The following is a 21,722-nucleotide window of genomic DNA, read 5'->3' as shown; positions in this document are numbered from 1 at the left end:
CTGAACTCTTTTCTCTACTCCGCCAGTTACTAAATTGCTTTCATCTGGTGTCCCAGGTGGTCAAAAAGGTTCCTTGGTGAGAGAGATCAGAGCAGTATTCAAACTCCTCAGCGCTAGAGTTGAGAACCATTGTTTATATCGAAGAGCTAACTCATAGCATCAACTAAGCTCTATATATCTGTTAGCCAGGTTAGAGGTCTAGTTGGGTGAGAAAGAACAATGCAAGCTTGATTCTTACAGGGGGTTACTAATGTCTTTATTTGTCTGCCACTTGACCTCTGCATTGCTTCGATGTTACACAGTATGAGGTGTCATGTTGCTCTGTATGTATGCGTCCTCTGGATATCTGTAGCCTTGCAATGCTTTAAAGTTGAGAATTATTTTAATGTTATTTCATATGCTAAAATAATTTCACAATGTATTGTAAATAGTTATTTTTTTTCCACTATAATGTATGAGTCAAATTGAGGTAATAAAGGAGTTAGAGCACTTTGTGGATCCTCAGTTACTTTGCATCCCTCTTAGACAAAGGCTGGAAAGGTCAGGAATTCACAAACAAATGACATTCACCATAGAAATCTACCCATATTGATATATAATACACTTTATGGAAAAGGTAATGAGAATATGACATTTTATTTAAAAAAAAGAAAGGGACACCTCTGACATAAGAGAAAATTGGCACAAACTTATGGGCAAATATATAATAGTCCTTAAAATGTACAAACAAGAAACAAACAACACTGATAGGTAAAAATATATACAGTATATAAAATATAGTGTTGATTATATAATGAATACATTGAAATATATATTAAAATGAACCTGTTTTCCTTCATTTCCTTGGACAAATGTGCAAAACGTACAGGAACAGAGTGAGGATAATGAGACATGTACTGTACATTGCACACCCCGATTTACAGTCACTTCATTTGCTAGTGAGTTTCCAACGACAGGGAATCGATAAGGTGTTTTATCTTCCGGACTGATGGGCCGCTGACAGGCGCCAGAGGATTAGGAAGATCCTCTGCCAAGATGTGAAGGAGGCACAGTGCAAGGCAGCAATGCAATTGAAATTGACCATATTCACAAGGTGGCCTTTTTTTGCTCTTACATCATACTCTGGAATGTGGGAAACCCCACCACAGGGTGCATTTTCCCACCACCTGAAATATTGTCAGTGGTGGAGGCCGGGAACAGAGACGGGCCTCTCGTTCAGTTTCATCAAGAGGTAACCAAATGGGTCTCAGGCTCAGCCAAGTAATACCAGAGCGACACCTTCTTGTGTGTCCGAGTTCTTCCAGGGAGACTTCCTGGCTGGTATACTCAGGTTAGTGGCTCGGGCCTGTATTTCTTCTCAGGACATTGTGGCAGAAGATTGCTAGTTCATGTCACCACCAGAAGAGGTCACTATGACACAATTCGTCTCTTTTCCAGCTTCTGTCTCAGCTCCTCTGTGACAGCTAAGGGAACAAGGATGTGTCAAAATATATGAGCTCTGTCAGACCATTCAAACAGGATTTCAATACTTGTATTTAAAGATGACCTTAAGGCACTTCTGGCATTAGATACTGTGTAGAAAGCCAGGAGGGACAGGATAGAGGCAGATTTAACCATATTTAATCTCAAGACCTTTCAAATGCTCATAAACTGGCAGAGCCTCATACTCACTAGGAATTTATATTTTATTGTCCATTATGGTCATGATTTGTGTTTAAAACTATTGTCAAAACCTAGATTTGAATATTAAGTTAATTACAATAGCCGATTATCAGAGATAGCGTGGGATAAGTGAACAAAGAGAACATCTCATTTATTTTGGCTTGTGATATAAATGTTATTTATTTTTATTTTTGTAAACTGTGTTTACCAATGCAATGATACCAATGCAACCAATGCAATGGTCATTGTAATTGTGTAATTGTGTTTGTATTGTATTATTATCATCCCTACATACATACATGCAGACATACATACACAAATCAATGAATGAATCAAAGTGTACAAATACTGTAAGCATCAGCAGATCACATTGCATGGACTTACTCTGTGCCAGAGTGTCAGGTGGGACAGGACCCACTGTGAGCCGCTTCATCCTTCCATCCTGGTTGTCTGTAGAGGACGAGGGAAGAGAAAAGGTGCGAGGGGCGGGAGTAGGAGGAGGCATCAAGGCTTGTTTTGGTGATTTCCTCTCAAGACCTGCAACATAGTAGGGAACACAGGATTAACACATTATCGCTAACTCTTGATGGATAGATACACAGACAGACAGACACACACACATGATACATGATACATGCATGTATGTACTGTACATGTATGTTTGTATGTATATGTGTAATTAATTGATTCATTGATTGATTAAAAAGCGTTGTTTACAAAGATGACATTGTCATTATGAACGCTGCTCACCAGAACTTGGTGTTGAATCACTGGAATTTGAACTGTCAGGCAGCAGACGGGTATTCAACACTGAAATCATAGATTATGGATGCAGGAGAGATTATGATTACAGATACGGCAGAATCTTTTGCAGTGTCTCTACATTGAATTATTAATGGAAATCAACCAGTTAATAACTTCAAATGCAAAGGATGAGTCTCAACAACAACTCACCTGGCAGACGGAATGGAACAGGAGGGCGCACGTGTTCTTTCTCTTTCTCCGTCCCTGTTTGAGCACAGACAGGGGTAAACAACAGGTGCATGGGTATGAAGTCAGACCTGTTTGTAATTGAGAGTGGTGAGTGTAAGGATGAAGAGAAGGAATGATGAAGGATCGATTGACAGGACTGTGGTGGGTAACTAATGGCAGTAGATCACTCACTTGTGTCATTCAGGTATAGTCTCTCATCCGTCTCAGACTCTGGCTCTGGGATTGGTAATCTTGGAGCTGATATGAGACATTATGTGGTACATTGTGAAATATTCAAAGAAAACTACCAACAGTAGAAGGCAGGAGAACATGGTGGGTGGTTGTGTGCTGGGGGGGTTGCTACAAGAGCATGTGCATGTTTAGTAAATCTTCCCAAGATAAATAAAGGTTAAAAAGTAATAAATAAAAAAGTATAACCCAGACTACACAAAGACATTGACCTTTGTGGGAGAAAATGCTGCCCTGAGTAAAGCTAACAATACATTAATATATATATGTAGGTCAGAGCTGGCTTCCTCTGTGCCAAACCAAAATGTGTATCCACGTGCGTGCGTGTGTGCGTGCGTGCGTGTGGTGGTGGGGAGTTGGCCTGCTTACCTGGTCTAGGAGGACATGGGACTTGTGGAGGGGAGTCTGACATGGCATTCTGAACTCTCTTCTCCCCATTCTCTTCATCTGACTGAACAAACACTGCAGAGAGACACAGGATTAGAATGGAATGCTTTAATGACAGAAGCCATGGACAGGAGCTATATTTAATCTGTGGTGAACAAACACATGGGGTCAGAGGTGAAGGTGCAGAAGGTTTAAGTAAGAGAGCTAGCGAGTGAGTGGGTGAGTGAGTGAATGATGGATCAAGTTAGGAGGTGAGTCACGGCGCAATGGTATAGTAGCTGCCCACCACCATCTGACTTTGTCTAATGTCTATACGAACACAACTGGCCTGTTTTGGGGGGAGGTGATATTTGTCACATCACCACTGCGGCAACTGTCAGCTCTACATCTTCTCGGTGGGGGCTCCTCGCTGACAGGTTGGCGAGTATCTTAATGCCATAAATTAATACTACAGTGTCACACAAAAGTAGCCAAATTAGCCGATTACAGTAACAAGCTCACAACGCGTCGTTGTGAGCTGCTATATTTTGTAGACCTGCTATTTTAGAAATGGTTTTATGTGAAAGTGAAAGTCTTTCTGTGCGTTTTTACAAATATTGAACCAATGAAAAGTATTAAAAAGGGCTTAATTTTCTGAAAAGTAACACTTTTGAACATACAAAATTAACCATGGGAAAGAGATAGAGAAGATTAAAATGACAGGAATAAAGTATTTCGTACTGATGTTCCCATCATAGGTTCCGTCCATGATGAACGGTGTCATAGTTCCACCAGTTTTCTTCACCATACTGCTGATGACATCATGCAGCGTGGCGCAGATGATCTGCACAGAGAGCAATGCAATGCAATGATTTAATGAGTGCTAATGGACAGAGAGAACAGGACATGACCCAGATGAGAGGGCTGGGTTTTATGTTCTAGAATCTAGATAGATATGAGGGACATATTACGTCAATAATGTACCTGTAAATATAATAGAATAACTGTTTCAAAAGGGCCACATATTAGAGAATCATTTACCACTCTTCACACATGCACGCACGCACGCACTCACGCACGCACGCACGCACGCACGCACACACACACATTTATAGAGGCTCGATTAATATCCACTGTAATAACATCTAAAGCAGAAGTTATTCCCTCGTGTCATACAAAACCAACGTAATATAGGAGAACTAAAACTATGGTAATTAATTTGACAGTTTAATTCATTGTATCTTTGATTTGATAGTAGATATAGAATACAGCATTTAAATTAGAGTTGTGTGTGTGGTAGCAAGAGAGGATATGCACACTATTTAGCACATGATATAATGGCTGGACGATAACATTGCTGTATATTGAATATTGAATTCAATATTACCAAAGGATTTCATTTCAGTTGTTGCTTGGTTTTAGGTTGACTTAAAGAGCCCAAGGTTCAATCGCTTAAACCTAATTCATACTTTGCTGTGCATTGTCATTCAATGAAGTTTAAATTTGGCTTTACTGTGGCGCAAGTACATTTTCTAACCCCAGAACATATCCCTTTGACACTCACAGGCTGGTCAACATCGATGGCAAAGTTCCCATCATGTTTGCGAGTCACGCGGTAGTGTCTGAATACAGACCTGTTTGAGAGAGAGAGAGAGAGAGAGAAAAAAAGGGAAAATACATAAAGTAAGATGTATGCAGTGTGTGCGCGTGCGTGCGTGCATGCGTGCCTGTGTGCGCGTACCCATTCATTTCCTGTCGAGTGGTGATGGCAAATGAGGTTCCATCCCTCCCTGGTCTCAGCAGCAGGTTTCCTCTATCAAGGTGTCTCTCCAGCATCAGCTCTGCTTCCATACGGGACACCTGGTGGTAACACCTGCACAAAACACACAAAGATGAAGAAAACATTTATTACCATTCACCGAGACAGGGACTAGATGATTACTGACAAGTAATGTATCCGGGCCTTACCGACCCAACCCGATCCAATGATTATTAACCACTTGAACCCTAGCGTCCCTATTCTGGGGTGAACAGTCGGCCAAAATAGCAATGTGTTGTAAGCTTGTAGATCAGTTATTTTCGCCTAAGAGATTTTGTTAGAGGGAAGAAAGGAACAGGCCTAGACCCTGGGGGACTCTGGTCAATAAGTATAAATAAAGTTGAATAGGTTAATTAATAGGAAAGTTTTACATATTATTCCTGACTTCAGACATGCACACAATGGTGTACATGCTTACACTCATACGCTAGCATCAGATAGTGATGGGGGGAAATAGTATGAAAGGCTAAATAAAAGGTCTAAATATAATCTCTTTAATAAGATGATTATGCTGTACTCACGCTGGCATGTCATCCATAGGACTAACATAGAGGTTGGTGTCAAAGGAAGGCGAAGGTGCAACGGGTGGAGAAGAAATGGCCTGCATTCTTTCATTTTCTCTCTCTATTGTCTCTTTGAGCATGTGGATCTGACCAGGTAGCAGGTTGAGGGAGGAGGGTACTGAGAGCTGAATGGAAACACACACACAGGCAGTCTGTAATTATAGCTGTGGAACAAACACACTCTTTGCACAGTGACATTCTCTGTGGTAATTTAACTCTGAGAGTGCACAAATGCAACCAAATAATGGACCCGTAAGTTTGTACGCTCTCAGAGTTAAATTAAGATTTCGGACTTTACAGAGTAACTCATTAACTCAAATCAGCCACATCCATTCAAGTGTGTGTGTGTGTGTGTGTGTGTGTGTGTGTGTGTGTGTGTGTGTGTGTGTGTGTGTGTGTGTGTGTGTGTGTGTGTGTGTGTGTGTGTGTGTGTGTCCAATTTACTGTAATGATTGTTGCATGCCAAGTTCAGCACATTTTATTGCTTGTTTTGTTTCCTCACATGGACCATTAATATTTACATGCACTCGAAGATCCGTAATTGCGTCATATCAATTCCGTCATATCAATTCCCAGCAGCCGTAAAAGTCCCTTTCAATTAATCACATTTTAATGTTTGATTATATTGCATGCAGCCCTGATAACCAGTGACGTCACCTGGAGATTGAAAATAGTTTGTATACAGTACGGGAATCTGATCAGAGAATCTGATCAGAGACTCAACAAATTCCAAACTCAATAGCATAACACACCTGAACCACGGAATATATGAATCCTTTCCACAGCTCACGAGCTTCGAGGCTAGGGGCCTGTAGACACAAAACATTAACACTGTGTTAAAAGTGGTGACCTTTCCCAGTTTGATTGATTGATTGATGTACTTTATTTAGTAAGACATGAGAAACAGTACATGGAAGTACAATTCACAATACAAGGTCTACTAAACTGGATAACTCGTAAAGCACTAAGCTTGTTTAAAATGAGTTCCCACGCACACAAATCATGATAACATATAAGAGACAGGCAGATATACACTACTATACAAAACTCAAACCAACTTTGAGGAGTTGGTTTACATATTAGTCTTACTACACCCTATGTACTTAGTGTTAACTAACTCTGAGAGCATAGATTTTCTACACTCCCAGACTTAGATGAACACTGAGGGTTTTACTGTGTATATGCAGTATATTCCTTACAGTTAAATGGATGTCTTCATCCTTCAAACGCAGGATGAGCCTGGCTGCGTCTAATTTCCGGTCACGGCTGCAGTCATCTGTTATGGAGATGAAGCTGTTGAGGTCCAGCCTGTCTACATACTGGTGGCACACACACACACACACACACACACACACACACACACACACACACACACACACACACACACACACACACACACACACACACACACACACACACACACACACACACACACACACACACACACACACACACACACACACTGAATGAGATGTCGCATTCCTAGTGTACGGTTTTATCAATAACAGCTGCTGACCAGCCATACAGCTGCACCAGTCTAAAGTACTTCTAAACAAAGTGACTCACGGCAGCGTCTTTGCTGTTGTTGAAGAAGAAAAGCATGTTTCCACACAGGCAGGTCCACAGTTTCCGAGATGTCTGCAACCACACAGACAAGCAGACAACGAGACAGACAGAGGGACAATTATTCAGCCGTTCCACCACAAAAGGTGAAGGTACAAAGAGGGGGAATTGAGAGGGGGGAAAAAGTATTTTCATCTGTATTAAATAGACTACAATGTACCATAGACAGAGTGAGTGTGATACAGGTATGTGTTCTATCACATTCATGTGTGTCGCAAATTGAGGTGCGTAGGATGAATTCAAGTGTGCAGGCTTTGTTTCAAATATTTGACATGAACCTACTATACATACAGTACTGCAGAGAGACCAGGTGAAAATAAATGTATAGTGCAAGACACAAAACAAGGTAAACTTTTAAAATAATGTAATTCAGTTCATGAGACAAGAGGTTGTGGGTGACCGAGACAAGATTAGTTTTAGTGGCAGTGATTAAAGTGGTTGGATAGATACTCCTCTGTAGACACATGCAGGAAGTAGCTCCATTTTCCTCACAAATATCATTGAGTCATACCATTTGCAAGAACGTGAAGGCATTAGAGCCCGAACTGTACTGTATTTTTTAGGGCCAATGCCAGTAACAATCTTACAGAGTACAAAAGTGCAATATCAATATATTTGCAGATTTTGTCAAATGTGGTTATCAAACACTTATAAAGATAAAAGAGGCAGCATATTTTACAGTTTAACAATAACATATATTACTTCACTGCACTGAAACTGTAAACTTCACTAGAACAACACAAATAGAACAATTTCTAAATTACACCAAGCATCTGTTTCTGCATTATGTTCTGTAAAACAACATTTTCGTATCGGACAACATACACATATACTAATATTGATATATATGTCATAGACCGATAAATCAGACAGGCGCTATGATTAACTTGCAATGCAAGCTTTAAGCTGTCATTTTTACTAATTATACCCACTGTCCATTGAATACTGATTAGTTTGAAATGCCACACAGGACTCACTATACTGGTGTTCCTGACCTATATCACTGTCAGGCCAAAGTGACTAGAAGACTGTAGAAAGCTGGATTACAACTACCACCTATGGGATATGAACCTATGTTTAAAGTTCAACCACATAACCCAGGCGTCCTTATTCTGGGGAGAACATTCAGCCAATATAGCAGATATACAAGCTCACAATCAGCTATTTTCAGTGAAGAGATTTGGTGTTGAGGACAAAAGGACATAAAATCATATAATAACTGTTCAATCAATATGAGAAGTTGACTTGGCTGTTTGGGTCTTAAAAGAGGTAGCTTGATGATCATGCTCAACCTGTTAATCTTTATGATGCCTAGAATACAAAAAGCAGCCAGACTGGTTAGAGGGAAACAAGCGACGCTTTTCACCTTATCGGAAAACCAAAGTGCACACACACCGGCCTACTTACCAGAAACTATTCATCTTGTCAGACTACAACGCCCATGAAAAGCAACATTTATCCCACTCAGCCAAGGGTGAAATTCTCCAAACCTTCTGATATTTGTTAATCATTACAACAACTAGGACACGTACATTGCAGCAAGACCACTGGCTTACAAACTGCATCCACAGGCTTTTTATACTGTAGTAATGCATTAGTAAGTTAGGCTTCAATCGAGCTCCTGTAACCCATAACAGAATGACATTCATGCCCCATTTCAAACAAACCAACAAAACATCAACAACAAGTGAAGGACACAGTACATTAGTAGACCTGTCTGAAATGTGCCATTGTAAAACATAAATAGTGGATCAGATTTGGGTGAGTCAGGGTTAGACAGACCTTTAACCATGACATGCTAATGATATGTTAGGGCAACTTAATTTGAAAAGCTTAAGGAAATACAAATGCCCCGCCAACAGATTCTTCTCTCACATTTTTGTGACTCATGTGGAAGCATGCAGTGTGCACGCACACACACACACACACACACACACACACACACACACACACACACACACACACACACACACACACACACACACACACACACACACACACACCACACACTCATGCGCACGCTTGCATGAGTATGCACACAAAACAACAGGTGTTAGCTGCTCATTTAGATCAAACTCAATGATACAAACTCAAACAAAATATGTGTCTTACAAATGGTGCAATAACAACGCCAAAGATTAAAATACAAACATTTACTTTAGTATATATCTGAAGTGGAATAGATCAAATAATAACAATAATAGGCCTAATAGTGATAAAAGAGAACAAGTGAAACAATTCAACACTTTTGATCATCATATTGTTTCAAGCGAGTCAGTGAACAACTGTTTAATTACAGTTTGCACAAGTAGGCCCATACATTATCATTATTTTTTCCCTCCTGAAAACATACCTTATCTTTGACTGATCTCTTCTCCAGGTAGCCCTCATAGTAACAGTGTGGAAGTTGGTTCCTCACTCGACCTGGTCGCTTGGCCATAGCAGACCCCTTTGACCAGGCTACTGTCCTGTCTTGAAAACTTTAAAAAGCTAGTCTATTATTTTCAGCCCAATAGTTTGATTAGGGCTGAAAATATATGGAACAGTAGTCTGTGTTGAAAGTTTGGAATGAAGTTTTCCTCTCCCTGATCAATATATACTACCACCAGACTGACTTGTTCTGAGCCTGTGAGGGGATTCACCACCTGACTCACCTGCCAAGGTTAAGGCAACACTATTCACAGCATCCTCTATGCCGATTGGTTGCTTTATCGGCTGGGCGGGTGCCTTCATCTTTCATGCTTCTGACTTCTCTGACGTACGTACAGTATATTTCGCAAGGATGGGAATCACACACTTCTAGAGAACAATGATCAGTGGTGGAACAAGTACTATTTTTTTTTACTTGAGTAAAAGTATCAATACTCAAATGTATAAATACTCTGTTACAAGTAAAAGCCTGGAATTAAAAATGAACTTGAGTAACTGTACCCAAAAGGGTAGGTATCAAAATGTGCTTAAAGTACCAAAAGTAAAATAACTCATTATGCTTATATGCATTATACTTTTCAAATGTATAACTATAAAATGTATACAAATCTTTAGAAATAGCAGATCTACAAGCTCACAATGCGTCGCATCGCAACACATTGTGAGCTTGCAGATCGGCTATTTTCAAATGGCCAAAATGTATATAGGGCTGAAGTGTTTAATGCATGTTTTGTAATAATAATCTAAAACTGCAAAGTAACTAGTAACTAAAGTTTTTAGTGGAGTAAAAGTACAATATTTGCATCTGAGATGTAGTGGAGTAGAAAATTGGAAATACTCCAGTAAAGTAAAAAAATATCTCAAAATTGTGGTAAAAAAATAAGTACAGTAATTGAGTACATGTACTTAGTTACTTTACACCACTGACAATGATGGGAATATAATAACCACGCATAAAAGGGAAGGGGATTCCCACTTTCTTCTGAGAGTATAATCTTTAATCCCGGAGACACAGAGAATGGTATATGCTCATATGTAAACCAAGACTGCTAGGATTGTAAAACAATAGTCCTATTATACATAGTGGTCACTTGTAGGCATAGGCATAAAGCCAAGTCAACTGTTGGTCGTGTGCTGCCCTCCTCAGGTTGTGTGCGGTACTGCAGGGATCTCTTTCTTGGAGATAAAGGAGGAACCTCGCGCGAGGCGGAGGGTGATTGACTTACTGCTTGTGGGGGGGGACAAGGAAAGATGTGAAAATAATAGCCGATTATATGAAGTATATGGGACGCAGTCGCGCACTTTACGGGCTTTAACTTAATGAACAAGTGGCTTGGCTACTTCATAGCGTTCCATGCATATATAAAGTGTTTTTTTTTGGTAGTGCATTATGTTTTAACCGGTCTTAAAAGAGCCGAGAGGATGCTTCGAGTACACACAGGCTGGCATTACTAGAAAGAAACGCGACCGCCGCCGTGTCTTTTCGGAGGAAACAGGACGATTAATAATAATAACAAAGCACATTATCTTATTGAGTATCATCTATTAGTCTTTATATATATCTAAAGTGTCGTCTTCGTATTATTTTGAGCCGGCCCGGGGCCATGTGTTGAATAATAATGATGGCAGATAAACGGACAAACCCGTTTGTAAGAACACAGGGAAGAGAGAGAGTGACAAGGACGGTGGAGTGAGGGGAGAAAAAAAGCCTGGCTTTATATATACTCCGTACGGTGTCGCGCCGCTCGCGCGCCGGGGGGGAAAATAGCTCGATCTGCAAGCTCACAGCGCGTTGCGGACGCGACGCGCTGTGAGCTTGCAGATCGAGCTATTTTCCCCCGGCGCGCGACACCGCCGTGCGGACGGACGGAGTATATAAACCCCCAAGCAGAAGAAAGGGGAGGAACTGACATTAAAGCAACACAACAAGGAAACTACACTGACTGCATAGACACAGACAGACACTAGCCTTCATTTTATGCTTTTGAATAATAGCCCTGGCTGGAGCGTAGTGTTATTTGTTGTGAGACCTATTCCAAGAGCTCACTTCACAGCTAAAGTGCCTTTAAAAAATAAAAAAGGAACACCTTTTTTTGACGGAGTTGGATTTAAAAAAAAAGGCGACATCCGAGATAATGGGTGAGGATAATGAAACAGGGTTTTCTTTTTTTTAATTAGATGTGTTTTAGTGAAATTAAAAGGAGAGATCGAGGAGGACCCAGGCCTCGTCTTGCGGAGATCAAGACAATTCTAATGGGACGTGGGAAAACAAAAGACCCCCGACTGCATACTAGTTGCTGTGTAACCTGTGTTATAGCATAGTGGTAATTAATGAAATAAGCTGTTTTAGATGATCTATCGGGTATTTTGATCATACCGTTTGAGATGACTCAGGTATGATTGTTTGTTTTCACCCCTATAGAGCTAGCTATTATGGAAGACGCCGGCTGCCATTACAATAGACTGGCCATTAAAAGCCATTACAAATGATCGCACTACAGGGATAGTTATTAATATTTACCGTGGCTTTCTCACAACTGAACTTAACAATTATGCCAATTAAGGTATACATGACAGTCAAAGTAGGCTATTAAACTAAAACTTCAAAACTTAAACTCTATAGTCTACACACCCTTCATAAAAGTTCAAATAAACACGTAAATGCACTAAGACATCACATAATGTTGGTTGTCAGAAATATGATCAACTAGTATCTATTCGTTTTTTTGTGACATCTCATTCTCTCTCTGTGTGTGTGTGTGTGTGTGTGTGTGTGTGTGTGTGTGTGTGTGTGTGTGTGTGTGTGTGTGTGTGTGTGTGTGTGTGTGTGTGTGCGCGCGTGTGTGTTGTCCTCAGATTTGGAGCCACCCAGTTCTCCACAGGTGGTGGAAGATGGAGGAGAGGAGGATGAGGAGGAGCTGAGTGGAGGAGAGGAAGCAGAACTTCGCTCCAGCTCGGGCAGGGGTTCCCTGTTAACCAGGAGAGGCATCACGCTGAGAGTGCTGCTCAAAGATGGCCTGGTGGAGCCAGGAGATGGAATACTGTCCATACACTACCTGGTAATAACACATGCTACTGATGCAGCTTATATATTGTAATGAACTCACATATAAATTATGTGCGTATATACGTCATCATTTGACAAATAGTGAAAATATCTCATCCACAAGCTTATAATGACATCCCCAAAATAGGGGTGCCAGGTTCAAAGTTGTTAAATCAAATCTACACATCATGATATATCTGAGAGCCCATGTCAGCCTGTTGAATCTTCATAGTTTTTCACTCCTATAGTATAGAGTGCTACAGATTTCTTTTGTTGGCCAACCTGGACGTGACTTCTGGCATTGGATCCCATCAAATATTTCCAATGGAAATTCTGCTTTGGATATTGTATGTATTAAGAAAAGAAAAGAAAAGAAACCTCTGTAGCAAACAAAGGCTTATGATGTTCACGTTTTGGTCAACAGGATAATCTAAGGAAATCATGTTAAGCACAGACCTTATTTTCTGCATGAATTAAAACCCTATGGTAAGAAAACACTGGGAATCTGGTGAGGGAATCCATTGCAAACTCACTTTTTTTGGATTTTAGGACTACAATCTGTACCACTCTGTTTGGCCCTGCTGGTAAGTGCTACTACAGTACATGTTAAGCATGGTGCCACATGGAGGAAGTGATATTTGTCAATTGAACCCACAGTTTCACCATTGTCTTCCTTCTCTCGGCCTAAGGGGAAGAAGTTTGTGGGGGACCTGCTGAATGACGGGAAGATCCGCTGGGTGGAGACCGGACAGATCTTCAACTCTCCCAGTGCCTGGGCCACTCACTGTAAACGTCTGGTCAACCCAGCCAAGAAGTCTGGCTGTGGCTGGGCCTCGGTGCGTTACCGGGGACAGAAGCTGGTCCAGTACAAAACCACCTGGCTACAAAAGTACCAGCCCAGTGCAGACATGGTGTGGACAAGGCATTTATTTATTTCCTTTAACGTTTTGTCTTATCAAACGGTCTTTCTGAGGACGCGGCTCTGAGGCCGCACAATGGAATTTTCCAGCATAATAGCCAATATGGCTGTACGAGTTATGTAGGATCGGGATCCAGGAAGCAGACAGGCTTGCTGGCTTTGTTAAATAAATGTCTGCTCATGTGCAGGGAGAGGAAATGAAGACTATAGGAGGAAAAATGAGTTTGCAGGGGAGGCTGGAGGGAGATGTAAGATCTGTAATATTAACAATGAATGACATTTATCATAGAAGAGTATTTTTGGTACACCAAGATCCTCCTCAAACATTTTCAATGTTCTGTTTTCCTGTGACACCAGAGCCTAGTGAGTGAAGAGGATGACGACGAGGACGAAGAGGAGGGGAAAGCTGCTGTACAGGCGGATGAGAAGAATAAGAATGGTAAACCTGGGCTGAACGGTAAAACCCATTCTATTCTATTCTAAATTCTGTATTCTTAACAATGGAAAAAGTTGACTAAAAGGTTATAGGAAATCAAATTAACATACAACTTTGTCTTCACCTGTTCCATTATGTTACGTTTTTTTCAGCAAAACTAGCAAACTGCAAAAAATAAATGCTATATAGAATGTTTAACATTACAGACATCATAATGTCAAGGAGAACGGACCGAGAGAGAATCCCTGTCAGATACTGCTCCTTGGGTACCAGGGATGCTGCAAGGTATTGGCTTTTTTCCAGACATTCATCCATGTCACTGTATGTGCAGTACATGTAGATGTACATTGCATACAAGGGTGGAAAGAGTACTAGAATATAATACTCAAGTAGAAGTACTCTTGCTTGACCTAAAGCGGCACTATGTAACTTTTTGTTATGAATACATTTAAATGTTGTCCAACCTGTGTGGTAGAGTATGTTAATACAATATAACTCATACAATTGGTGTGATTGTATTTTGTCTCCCTGCTCTTCTATTGAGACATTTAGATGTGTCAAAGGTCATGTCTCACCTAGACATAGGATCTGACACAATTTTTTACCTGATGGTCAAGATCCAATTTATCCCTTGAGCAAGCAGGTACAAATTTCAGCACTTGGGCAGGAAACCGGGTTAAAATCTTGGGTAGAGGAGGAAAGTTACATAGTGCAGCTTTAAATGTTACTCACATAGAAAAACAATTACTTGTGTGGAACTCAAGTAAAAGTACTAAAGTAGCTCTTTTGGGTACAATAATGTATCAAAAAACGACTTAAGTTAAAAGTAGAATAAATGTTTTTTTTAAGAAAGAACTGGAAAAAGGTTAGGTGAAAAAGCTACTCAATTGTATTGTATTTGGCATGTAATGAATTTGATTTGAACTTGCATTGAACTGTATATCCTCAGAGATCCACACACACTAGTGGAGCTGTCAGCCTTCTCGGCCATCAACAGATTCCAGCCGTTTAATGTAGCTGTGTCCAGTAACGTGCTGCTGCTAATGGTAAGAATCAACCACATTTAAAACGTGCAACTCCAGCGACAGCAGTAACTGACACACCTGTCATTGTCAAAGAGCACTTAGAAGTTGAGCCTGATGCCTATGTGTTCTCATCAGGACTTCCACTGTCACCTAACCACCAGTGAGGTGGTGGGTTATCTGGGAGGACGATGGGACACCAACACACAACGTGAGTACTCTTTAATCAGCTGTGAATTGGGAATAAGTGTCATAGGTAGTTTTGTAGTTGGACCCAAACGCAATTAAGACATACAGTAAATCTACATAAAACAGGCAACAAGAGCTGACTACATAAAAGGTTTCAGAGGCAACCTATTCTAAGAAACAGACAGGTATAAATACACTGGGAACTAACAAGAGACAGGTGAACTAAAGGACAATCAACACAGGGATTGGCTGGGGCAAACAAGGACACCGGTGACACAAACTAACAATAATAACAAGGTGGCGAGACAAGACAGGTAACAACTATATGGAAGACAGGAAACACAATACCATTATTTCAAAATAAGATACAAGAAACACACTTTAATAGAGCATCGCAGTTCCGCCACTTCCTGGTGCCGGAAGTAAATACTCGATGCATTTTTCCCATTGACTTTTCCAAAAATATTTATATCAATCAATTTAAGCCTAGAATCAAGCTATCCAGGATAGCGGTGAATCATGACCATAAAACCTTTTTTTTCTGTGATTTTTTAAAATTTTATATTTAATGATATGATATACTATATTTAATAAATACCCTTTGTTTTGCCGTTTTCAAAAAAGTTTTTTCACAGAATCAAACGTTTTATGGTCATGATTCACCGCTATCCTGGATAGCTTGATTCTAGGCTTAAATTAATTTATATAAATATTTTTGTAAAAGTCAATGGGAAAAATGCATTGAGTATTTACTTCCGGCACCAGGAAGTGGGCGGGAACTGCGACGCTCTATAGCAGTGTTCTTCTCTCTGTTGACCTCTGTGTGGTTGTTGTCCCTGACTGTGTTCCAGTACTGACGGTCTTAAGGGCCTTTCCCTGTCGAACCCGACTAGGAGACAGAGAATCCGCCTCTGCTGTGGAAGAGGAGGTAAGACAATGGACTGTGTTTGTAGTAGTATATCATCAACATCTATAAATATTCTTTATATATAAGACCTTACATTTTACTGCTTTATGTGGTCCCTATGCACTGATATGTAGAGAGTCTCCGTTGCCGATGTTATGTTATGCCATACAATGTTGTTGTAACGTGTGATGGTTGCAGATCTGCCAAAACCTCTTCATGCGTGGGTTGTCATTGGTGGGCTGGTACCATAGTCACCCGCGGGGTCCAGCTCTCCCCTCGCTGCAGGACATCGACTCTCAGATGGACCACCAGCTGAGGCTGCAGGGTTCAAGCAACGGCTTCCAACCCTGTCTGGGAATCATCTGTGGTCAGTCCCACTCCCTACTTATTGATCATAAACATACGATTGATTTATTGATTGATTGATTGATTGATTGATTGATTGATTGATTGATTGATTGATTGATTGATTGATTGATTGAGGAAAGTTTAATAAGAAATCAGACATTCCAGTTGCCAATGTGCATATTAGTGTCACATTTAAGTACTTAGGTATACCAGTCAAAACAAAACATTTGAGGGATATGAAGGCTGGAGTCACAATGCTTTCAGGGGTTCAGGTAAGATCTTAGGTATGTTTATGTCCAGAAAGTAGGCCCAGAGATTGAACTTGGAGCCACTGAGCTTTTATCCCCGTTTCTTTTTAGGCCCTTACTACCATGGTAACCAGGGTGTGGCATCCACAATCACACCATTCTGGGTCGTACCACCACCTGAGGTAAGGACAGAGTAATGGGATACTCCCTAATATGAAACTCAAACAAAAAATGTCTTGGTGGTATATGTATCGAGGCCCAGACGATGTTGATTTTAAACAGCACTGTTAACCCCAGCATCTGTGTAACCACTTTAACCATTATTGTATACTTTGGCTATTAAAAAATAGCAGATATACAAGCGTCACTTAGTGCCGACATTTTTAAGTGAACATTTTTAACTCAAATATTTTGTTTCTGGAGGTCCCCGGAACAAAATATTTTGAGATGGGGGTCGGCGGCCAAATACATATAATTTTGGGGGTCCTTGACATGAAAAGGCTTGAGCACCTGTTAGAATGCCCGACTTGCGGTTGGAGTTAGTACAGAGGCCTTGATTGGGTGCAACCAAAAAGGTGTATTTATTCTGATTGTTCACCGACAATACAAACAATACATGAACACAGGAAGCTCTCTAGACAGGTGACATGGTGGTGTCCAGTTCTCATCCTACTACCAACTGAGTGTGTTGGTGGCTGGCAGCCTTTTATACTCAGCTGGAGGCAATTAGTTTGGACTCAACCATGTCAAGGGGTAGATTACCGAATAATACACATACATAAATACAGATAACATTAACTCTCCTGACATCCATTAAAACTCCATGAACTACACCAATGATTCTCATACTACATTACACAACAATATCCATAGCAATTCCAACATTACAACCCCCCCTCTGCCCTTCTGACTTGGTCCAGCCCAATTACTCTGGCCACATGCACAACTTACAGGGACATGTTAAGCTTTCAATAATCACCCAGCATTCCCTATATTGCACTACTCAAACATATTGCTCTTGGTCTCTTATCACACTCATACCCATTACACATTGCACTTGCCCTTCATGATTATAATTCAATACATACTTAAAATCATTGTGCAAAATACAACTGTGCAAAACATCAGTAACAGAGGACCTCTCTCTGTTACAGCACCACTGATATAGAAACATAGGTTTTTCAGAAAACTGTTAGGATTTAGAAAACATTTTTAGAATTGGCCTCTTAGGTCATAGGTCTTAATGGGTTAAAACGGTAAACTAAAAACATGTACTACTCTTTTGGGATGGAGTGAACTTTCTGTGTGGAGTTGGAGATGGTTTCTGTTTGTCTTCCTTCACACAGCAACGGTCCAATGACTATGGAATCCCAGTAGCTGTGGAGGTGACCTATGTACAAGACAACTTCCTCACCAGTGATGTTCTCAATGAGATGGTACGTAAACACTTTCAGAAATGTTCAAAGAACATAGTAAAATAGTAGATCTACAAGCTCACAAGGCATCACAATGTGACACATTGACAAATAATGTGAGCTTGTAGGTTGGCTGTTTTCGGCATGCAACATCATCATACGATGAAGAGTAAATCAGGCTTAAGTAGTTAACTTTTTTGATTGTGAAACAATGTGTATTGTTTAGTGCAGGATGCAATATCAAGTATTCATCAGTGTTTTCATCAGTGTTCATAATTTTCTTAGTTCATGGATATGTTGCCAAAAAACTAAGATACTATGTATCAACAAAACAATTTCTGTCTGCCATTCTTCTACAGATGTTGCTGGTTGACTACTACAGGGCTGCTCCAGATGTTGTCCAATTTAACCAGTATTGGTGCCCTGACACTACCATGATGTGCAAAATCAAGGTTGATTTGAAACTCAACATTTACAATACAATTACAGTACTTATGAGCCTAAGCTACAGTATAGATGTCACAATGGCACTCTGAAATGTTGTGGCTCCTGAACCGGTGTTGGCACGCAATTTCTACAAGGTCAGAATTTGGGAGTTTGAGATCACGCAGCTACTGTAAGTCAGTTGATAGCCACCCTCCCAGATCCTTACCCCAACCTTAACCCTTAACCTCACCAAACTCAAACCTAAACCTAACCATTTGTAACCATGTTTTACCATACTGTACCTAAACCTAACCCTCAAACACAATGCCTAACAGGTACAGTATACCGTACCTGAATTTGACCATCTGTAAATGAATGCCTAAATACACCCACTTATACCTAAACTTAACCATCTCTATCCTAATAGCTAAACATAAACAAAACCACTTCTGTAAAACAAATGATTTCTCTTACTGGGACACATTGCTATTCAAAACCACTGACATTGCCGTCATGCCACATGACCTCTTGGCTCTGGCTGTTATTGCAATGCATTCTGGGTATAGGGTTCAGGAGCCACAAAGCTCATTTAATCATCAAGTTGGACATGTCTCATACTTCATTTTAAAGTGGCATTGAACCTCCACCTGATGTTCTTGGTTCTCTGTCCACCACAGGGCTCACTGAGTGGCCATGCCCCTAAGGACCAGGCCTACTCCCAGATCTTGGAGCACGTCTACAGTCAGCTGTGCAACACACACTGAGTGGTCCCTCTGCGGGTGCGTGAGTGTGAGGCCACTTTGCATCTCAAGAAGTCGCTCCTTCTCATATGCCTTTCTGCACTTCCCTTTACAGACCCCGACAGGACTGTTTTATATGAACTTACAGCTGCTTCAGAAATGCCCGGTTATCTTAAATACTGAGCAATATTTTACTTTGGTACAACCTTTGGGTCAAACTTGAAGATACTCTTTACTATGACATTGTGGGCAGTAATCATTCACTCAAACAGACAGACATGGTATAACATGACAACATTTTCTAGTGTGTTGATAGCAACAAATGGAAGCAAGCATGTGGTATTGCAGTTACTTGCCAATAATGGGCAATAATGGACACTAAATGTTATACTAAAGTAAAATGACCCTCAACTATGGAATTCCATTACCGCCATTGAATAAAATGAAGAATTGTGAGGATTTCTTTCTATAGATCTAAGCAAACAACTATAAAATAAACTATAAGATAAAGTAAGTAAACTATGAAAACAAAAGAAAAGTCAAATTCTGAAACCATTATTGTGACTTCAGAAAGTCAAGTCAAGCATTTGACATTTTATTCAGTGGCAGAAATGGGCTCCCATACTCAACAACAGACATGGAAAAGGAAATATTTTATGGACCAGCCCAGTACACAGTCTGTGTGTACTGGTCAATTTCAGATGTGTTTTTCTGCACACTGGATCTACTACTGTATGTGCCTATCTGCCACAGTTTGCCATGATAGATTGCCACTTATGTACAGTGTGAAATTGAATGTGCAGCAATGGCCTTTATGGACTAAGCCAATACTGTGGTGGTTGGAAAACAGTGAAACTAGTTGTTTATCAATTCTGGCTGAGAATACTTACTTAAGTCAGCACAAATATGGTTCATAGTTAAACATACTGTATTTCACATAAGAGTTTCCCCCTCTATTGTGCCCTAAGCGGCAAAACAGAGGAAGTTGAGTGTTGTGTCTCCCCTATGGCCTTCCTAACTGTGTGGCTGCTGGTTGGTAATGGTATAACTTGGAATTCACAATATGCATGATATACACTGGTCCCTGTGGCAGATATTAGTGTAACTGAAATCACTATTAGTTCAGTAAACTTTCAGAGTATTACTAGACAATTTGTCAAGTCACTTGATTGGGTAGTGACAAATTGGAGCAAGTCATATCCTAGTCTTTGTGCCAAGTAAGTTAAGTATAGTAATTTCTTAACCAGACATGGGTGTATGTGCTGTGAACGTGTCCCTGTACTGTCTCTCTGCCAGTAGCGAGACATCCTCCTTCTTGGTTGTGCCAGTAACCATATTCCTCTTTATCTGTACTGTATTTATCAATAATTGTGAATTGTGAGGTATACACGTATGAAAATAGAACAATGCCTTAAGCCTGCTGATGACCTTCAAACCATTAAAACAAACACACTGGAATAATTAAAATGTGACCACCATTTTATTTCGTATTGACTTATTGACTTATTCTTATTTGAAAAGAATAAACTTCCACAACATAGATAGTACAGTTAGCTGCCTACAATACATTGTGGAGACTAGTTAAGCAAGGAATTATTTGTAATCATGTTCAGATTCACATAAACCTGAAAATGGCCTAATTCAGAGGTGGATAAAATCATGTATTTTGTACATCCTAACCGACAGATCAACATCACTTGAACATCACTTTTATCCATTGGACAATCATTTAATCAGTAGCTTTCCTTTCATGATTGATTAAATTGGGTATTCCTATCTAGAGTCTATAGATATATAGATATAATTGTGAAGTATTTTGTGAATTTTTGTCCCCCACATAATGCAAATCAATTCTTTAAGTCTCGCTATAGTCGCTACGAGCACGTATACACACACGCACGTACGTGCATGTGAATAGCATTCATTACCATTTTTGTTTCCATGGACTACTATCTATCCCCTCGTATCTACATTAATAACAGTGTCTTACTTTGTTTGATCTATTTTTCCATTTTCAGACAAATCATTCCATGACAGTGTGAAGTTTAATTAAAAAGACACAAAGGCAACACAAGTGTGTTGCACCATACAAAATTATGTTGAGAATCTCCGATTTCAGAGCGTTCTGGTGTTGACATACTGTAGATCGCATAATTTATATGAACGGTTTAATTTTCCATTTTCGTCTTTTGAAATGCATTCAAATGAACGTTCATCTCATGTATAAACATGATGATTATTAGCTATAATCTGTTTCTTTAGAGGTACCGTAGACACGTGTTTACATAGCCTCTAGTCTAGAAGAAGCCACAACCATCTAATTTTGCAATGAAACTAAACCC

General features: G+C 40.1%; 2 protein-coding genes across 3 annotated transcripts; one reads left to right on the top strand and one right to left on the bottom strand.

Annotated features, from left to right (window-relative positions):
- Positions 1-572: 572 nt before the first annotated feature.
- LOC311051198 (signal-transducing adaptor protein 1-like) lies at positions 573-9,873 on the bottom strand. Its single transcript, XM_084065633.1, has 14 exons — positions 9,608-9,873; positions 7,198-7,269; positions 6,831-6,950; positions 6,384-6,440; positions 5,590-5,756; positions 4,991-5,122; positions 4,814-4,883; positions 3,991-4,093; positions 3,253-3,345; positions 2,827-2,892; positions 2,617-2,670; positions 2,413-2,472; positions 2,047-2,199; positions 573-1,463 (listed from the first exon to the last, which is right to left on the bottom strand). The coding sequence occupies exons 1-14, from the start codon at positions 9,692-9,694 to the stop codon at positions 1,411-1,413; spliced, it is 1,287 nt and encodes a 428-aa protein (XP_083921759.1). The 5' UTR covers positions 9,695-9,873; the 3' UTR covers positions 573-1,410.
- Positions 9,874-11,589: 1,716 nt separating this feature from the next.
- mpnd (MPN domain containing) lies at positions 11,590-20,966 on the top strand. Of its 2 annotated transcripts, none has more exons than XM_084065630.1 (13): positions 11,590-11,823; positions 12,541-12,743; positions 13,420-13,641; positions 14,007-14,106; positions 14,292-14,370; positions 15,035-15,131; positions 15,246-15,318; positions 16,148-16,224; positions 16,402-16,570; positions 16,911-16,981; positions 18,146-18,235; positions 18,574-18,666; positions 19,318-20,966. In XM_084065630.1, exons 1-13 carry the CDS (start codon positions 11,820-11,822, stop codon positions 19,402-19,404), a joined length of 1,365 nt encoding a protein of 454 aa, XP_083921756.1. In that variant the 5' UTR covers positions 11,590-11,819; the 3' UTR covers positions 19,405-20,966. The 2 variants fall into 2 exon arrangements, with proteins under 2 accessions (XP_083921756.1, XP_083921757.1); XM_084065631.1 differs by having other exon boundaries at positions 14,007-14,088; positions 19,318-20,965.
- Positions 20,967-21,722: the final 756 nt, after the last annotated feature.

The sequence above is a fragment of the Gymnoscopelus microlampas genome, assembly GCF_963454915.1.
Source record: "Gymnoscopelus microlampas genome assembly, chromosome: 9".
NCBI classification, from domain to species: domain Eukaryota; kingdom Metazoa; phylum Chordata; class Actinopteri; order Myctophiformes; family Myctophidae; genus Gymnoscopelus; species Gymnoscopelus microlampas.
The sequence above is the reverse complement of the archived record's forward strand: the minus strand, read 5'-3'. Positions and strand labels throughout refer to the sequence as shown.

What these genes read in the sequence shown, in the direction of transcription:
- LOC311051198 (XM_084065633.1), bottom strand. Translation starts at nt 9,694, where the DNA reads ATGGCCAAGCGACCAGGTCGAGTGAGGAACCAACTTCCACACTGTTAC. An exon ending in ACTCGACAGGAAATGAATGG is followed by an intron (nt 4,884 to 4,990) that starts GTACGCGCACAC and finishes TCTCTCAAACAG; the next exon opens with GTCTGTATTCAGACACTACC. An exon ending in ACCTGACACTCTGGCACAGA is followed by an intron (nt 1,464 to 2,046) that starts GTAAGTCCATGC and finishes TTGTTCCCTTAG; the next exon opens with CTGTCACAGAGGAGCTGAGA.
- mpnd (XM_084065630.1), top strand. An exon ending in CTGTCTGGGAATCATCTGTG is followed by an intron (nt 16,571 to 16,910) that starts GTCAGTCCCACT and finishes GTTTCTTTTTAG; the next exon opens with GCCCTTACTACCATGGTAAC. An exon ending in GTGATGTTCTCAATGAGATG is followed by an intron (nt 18,236 to 18,573) that starts GTACGTAAACAC and finishes ATTCTTCTACAG; the next exon opens with ATGTTGCTGGTTGACTACTA.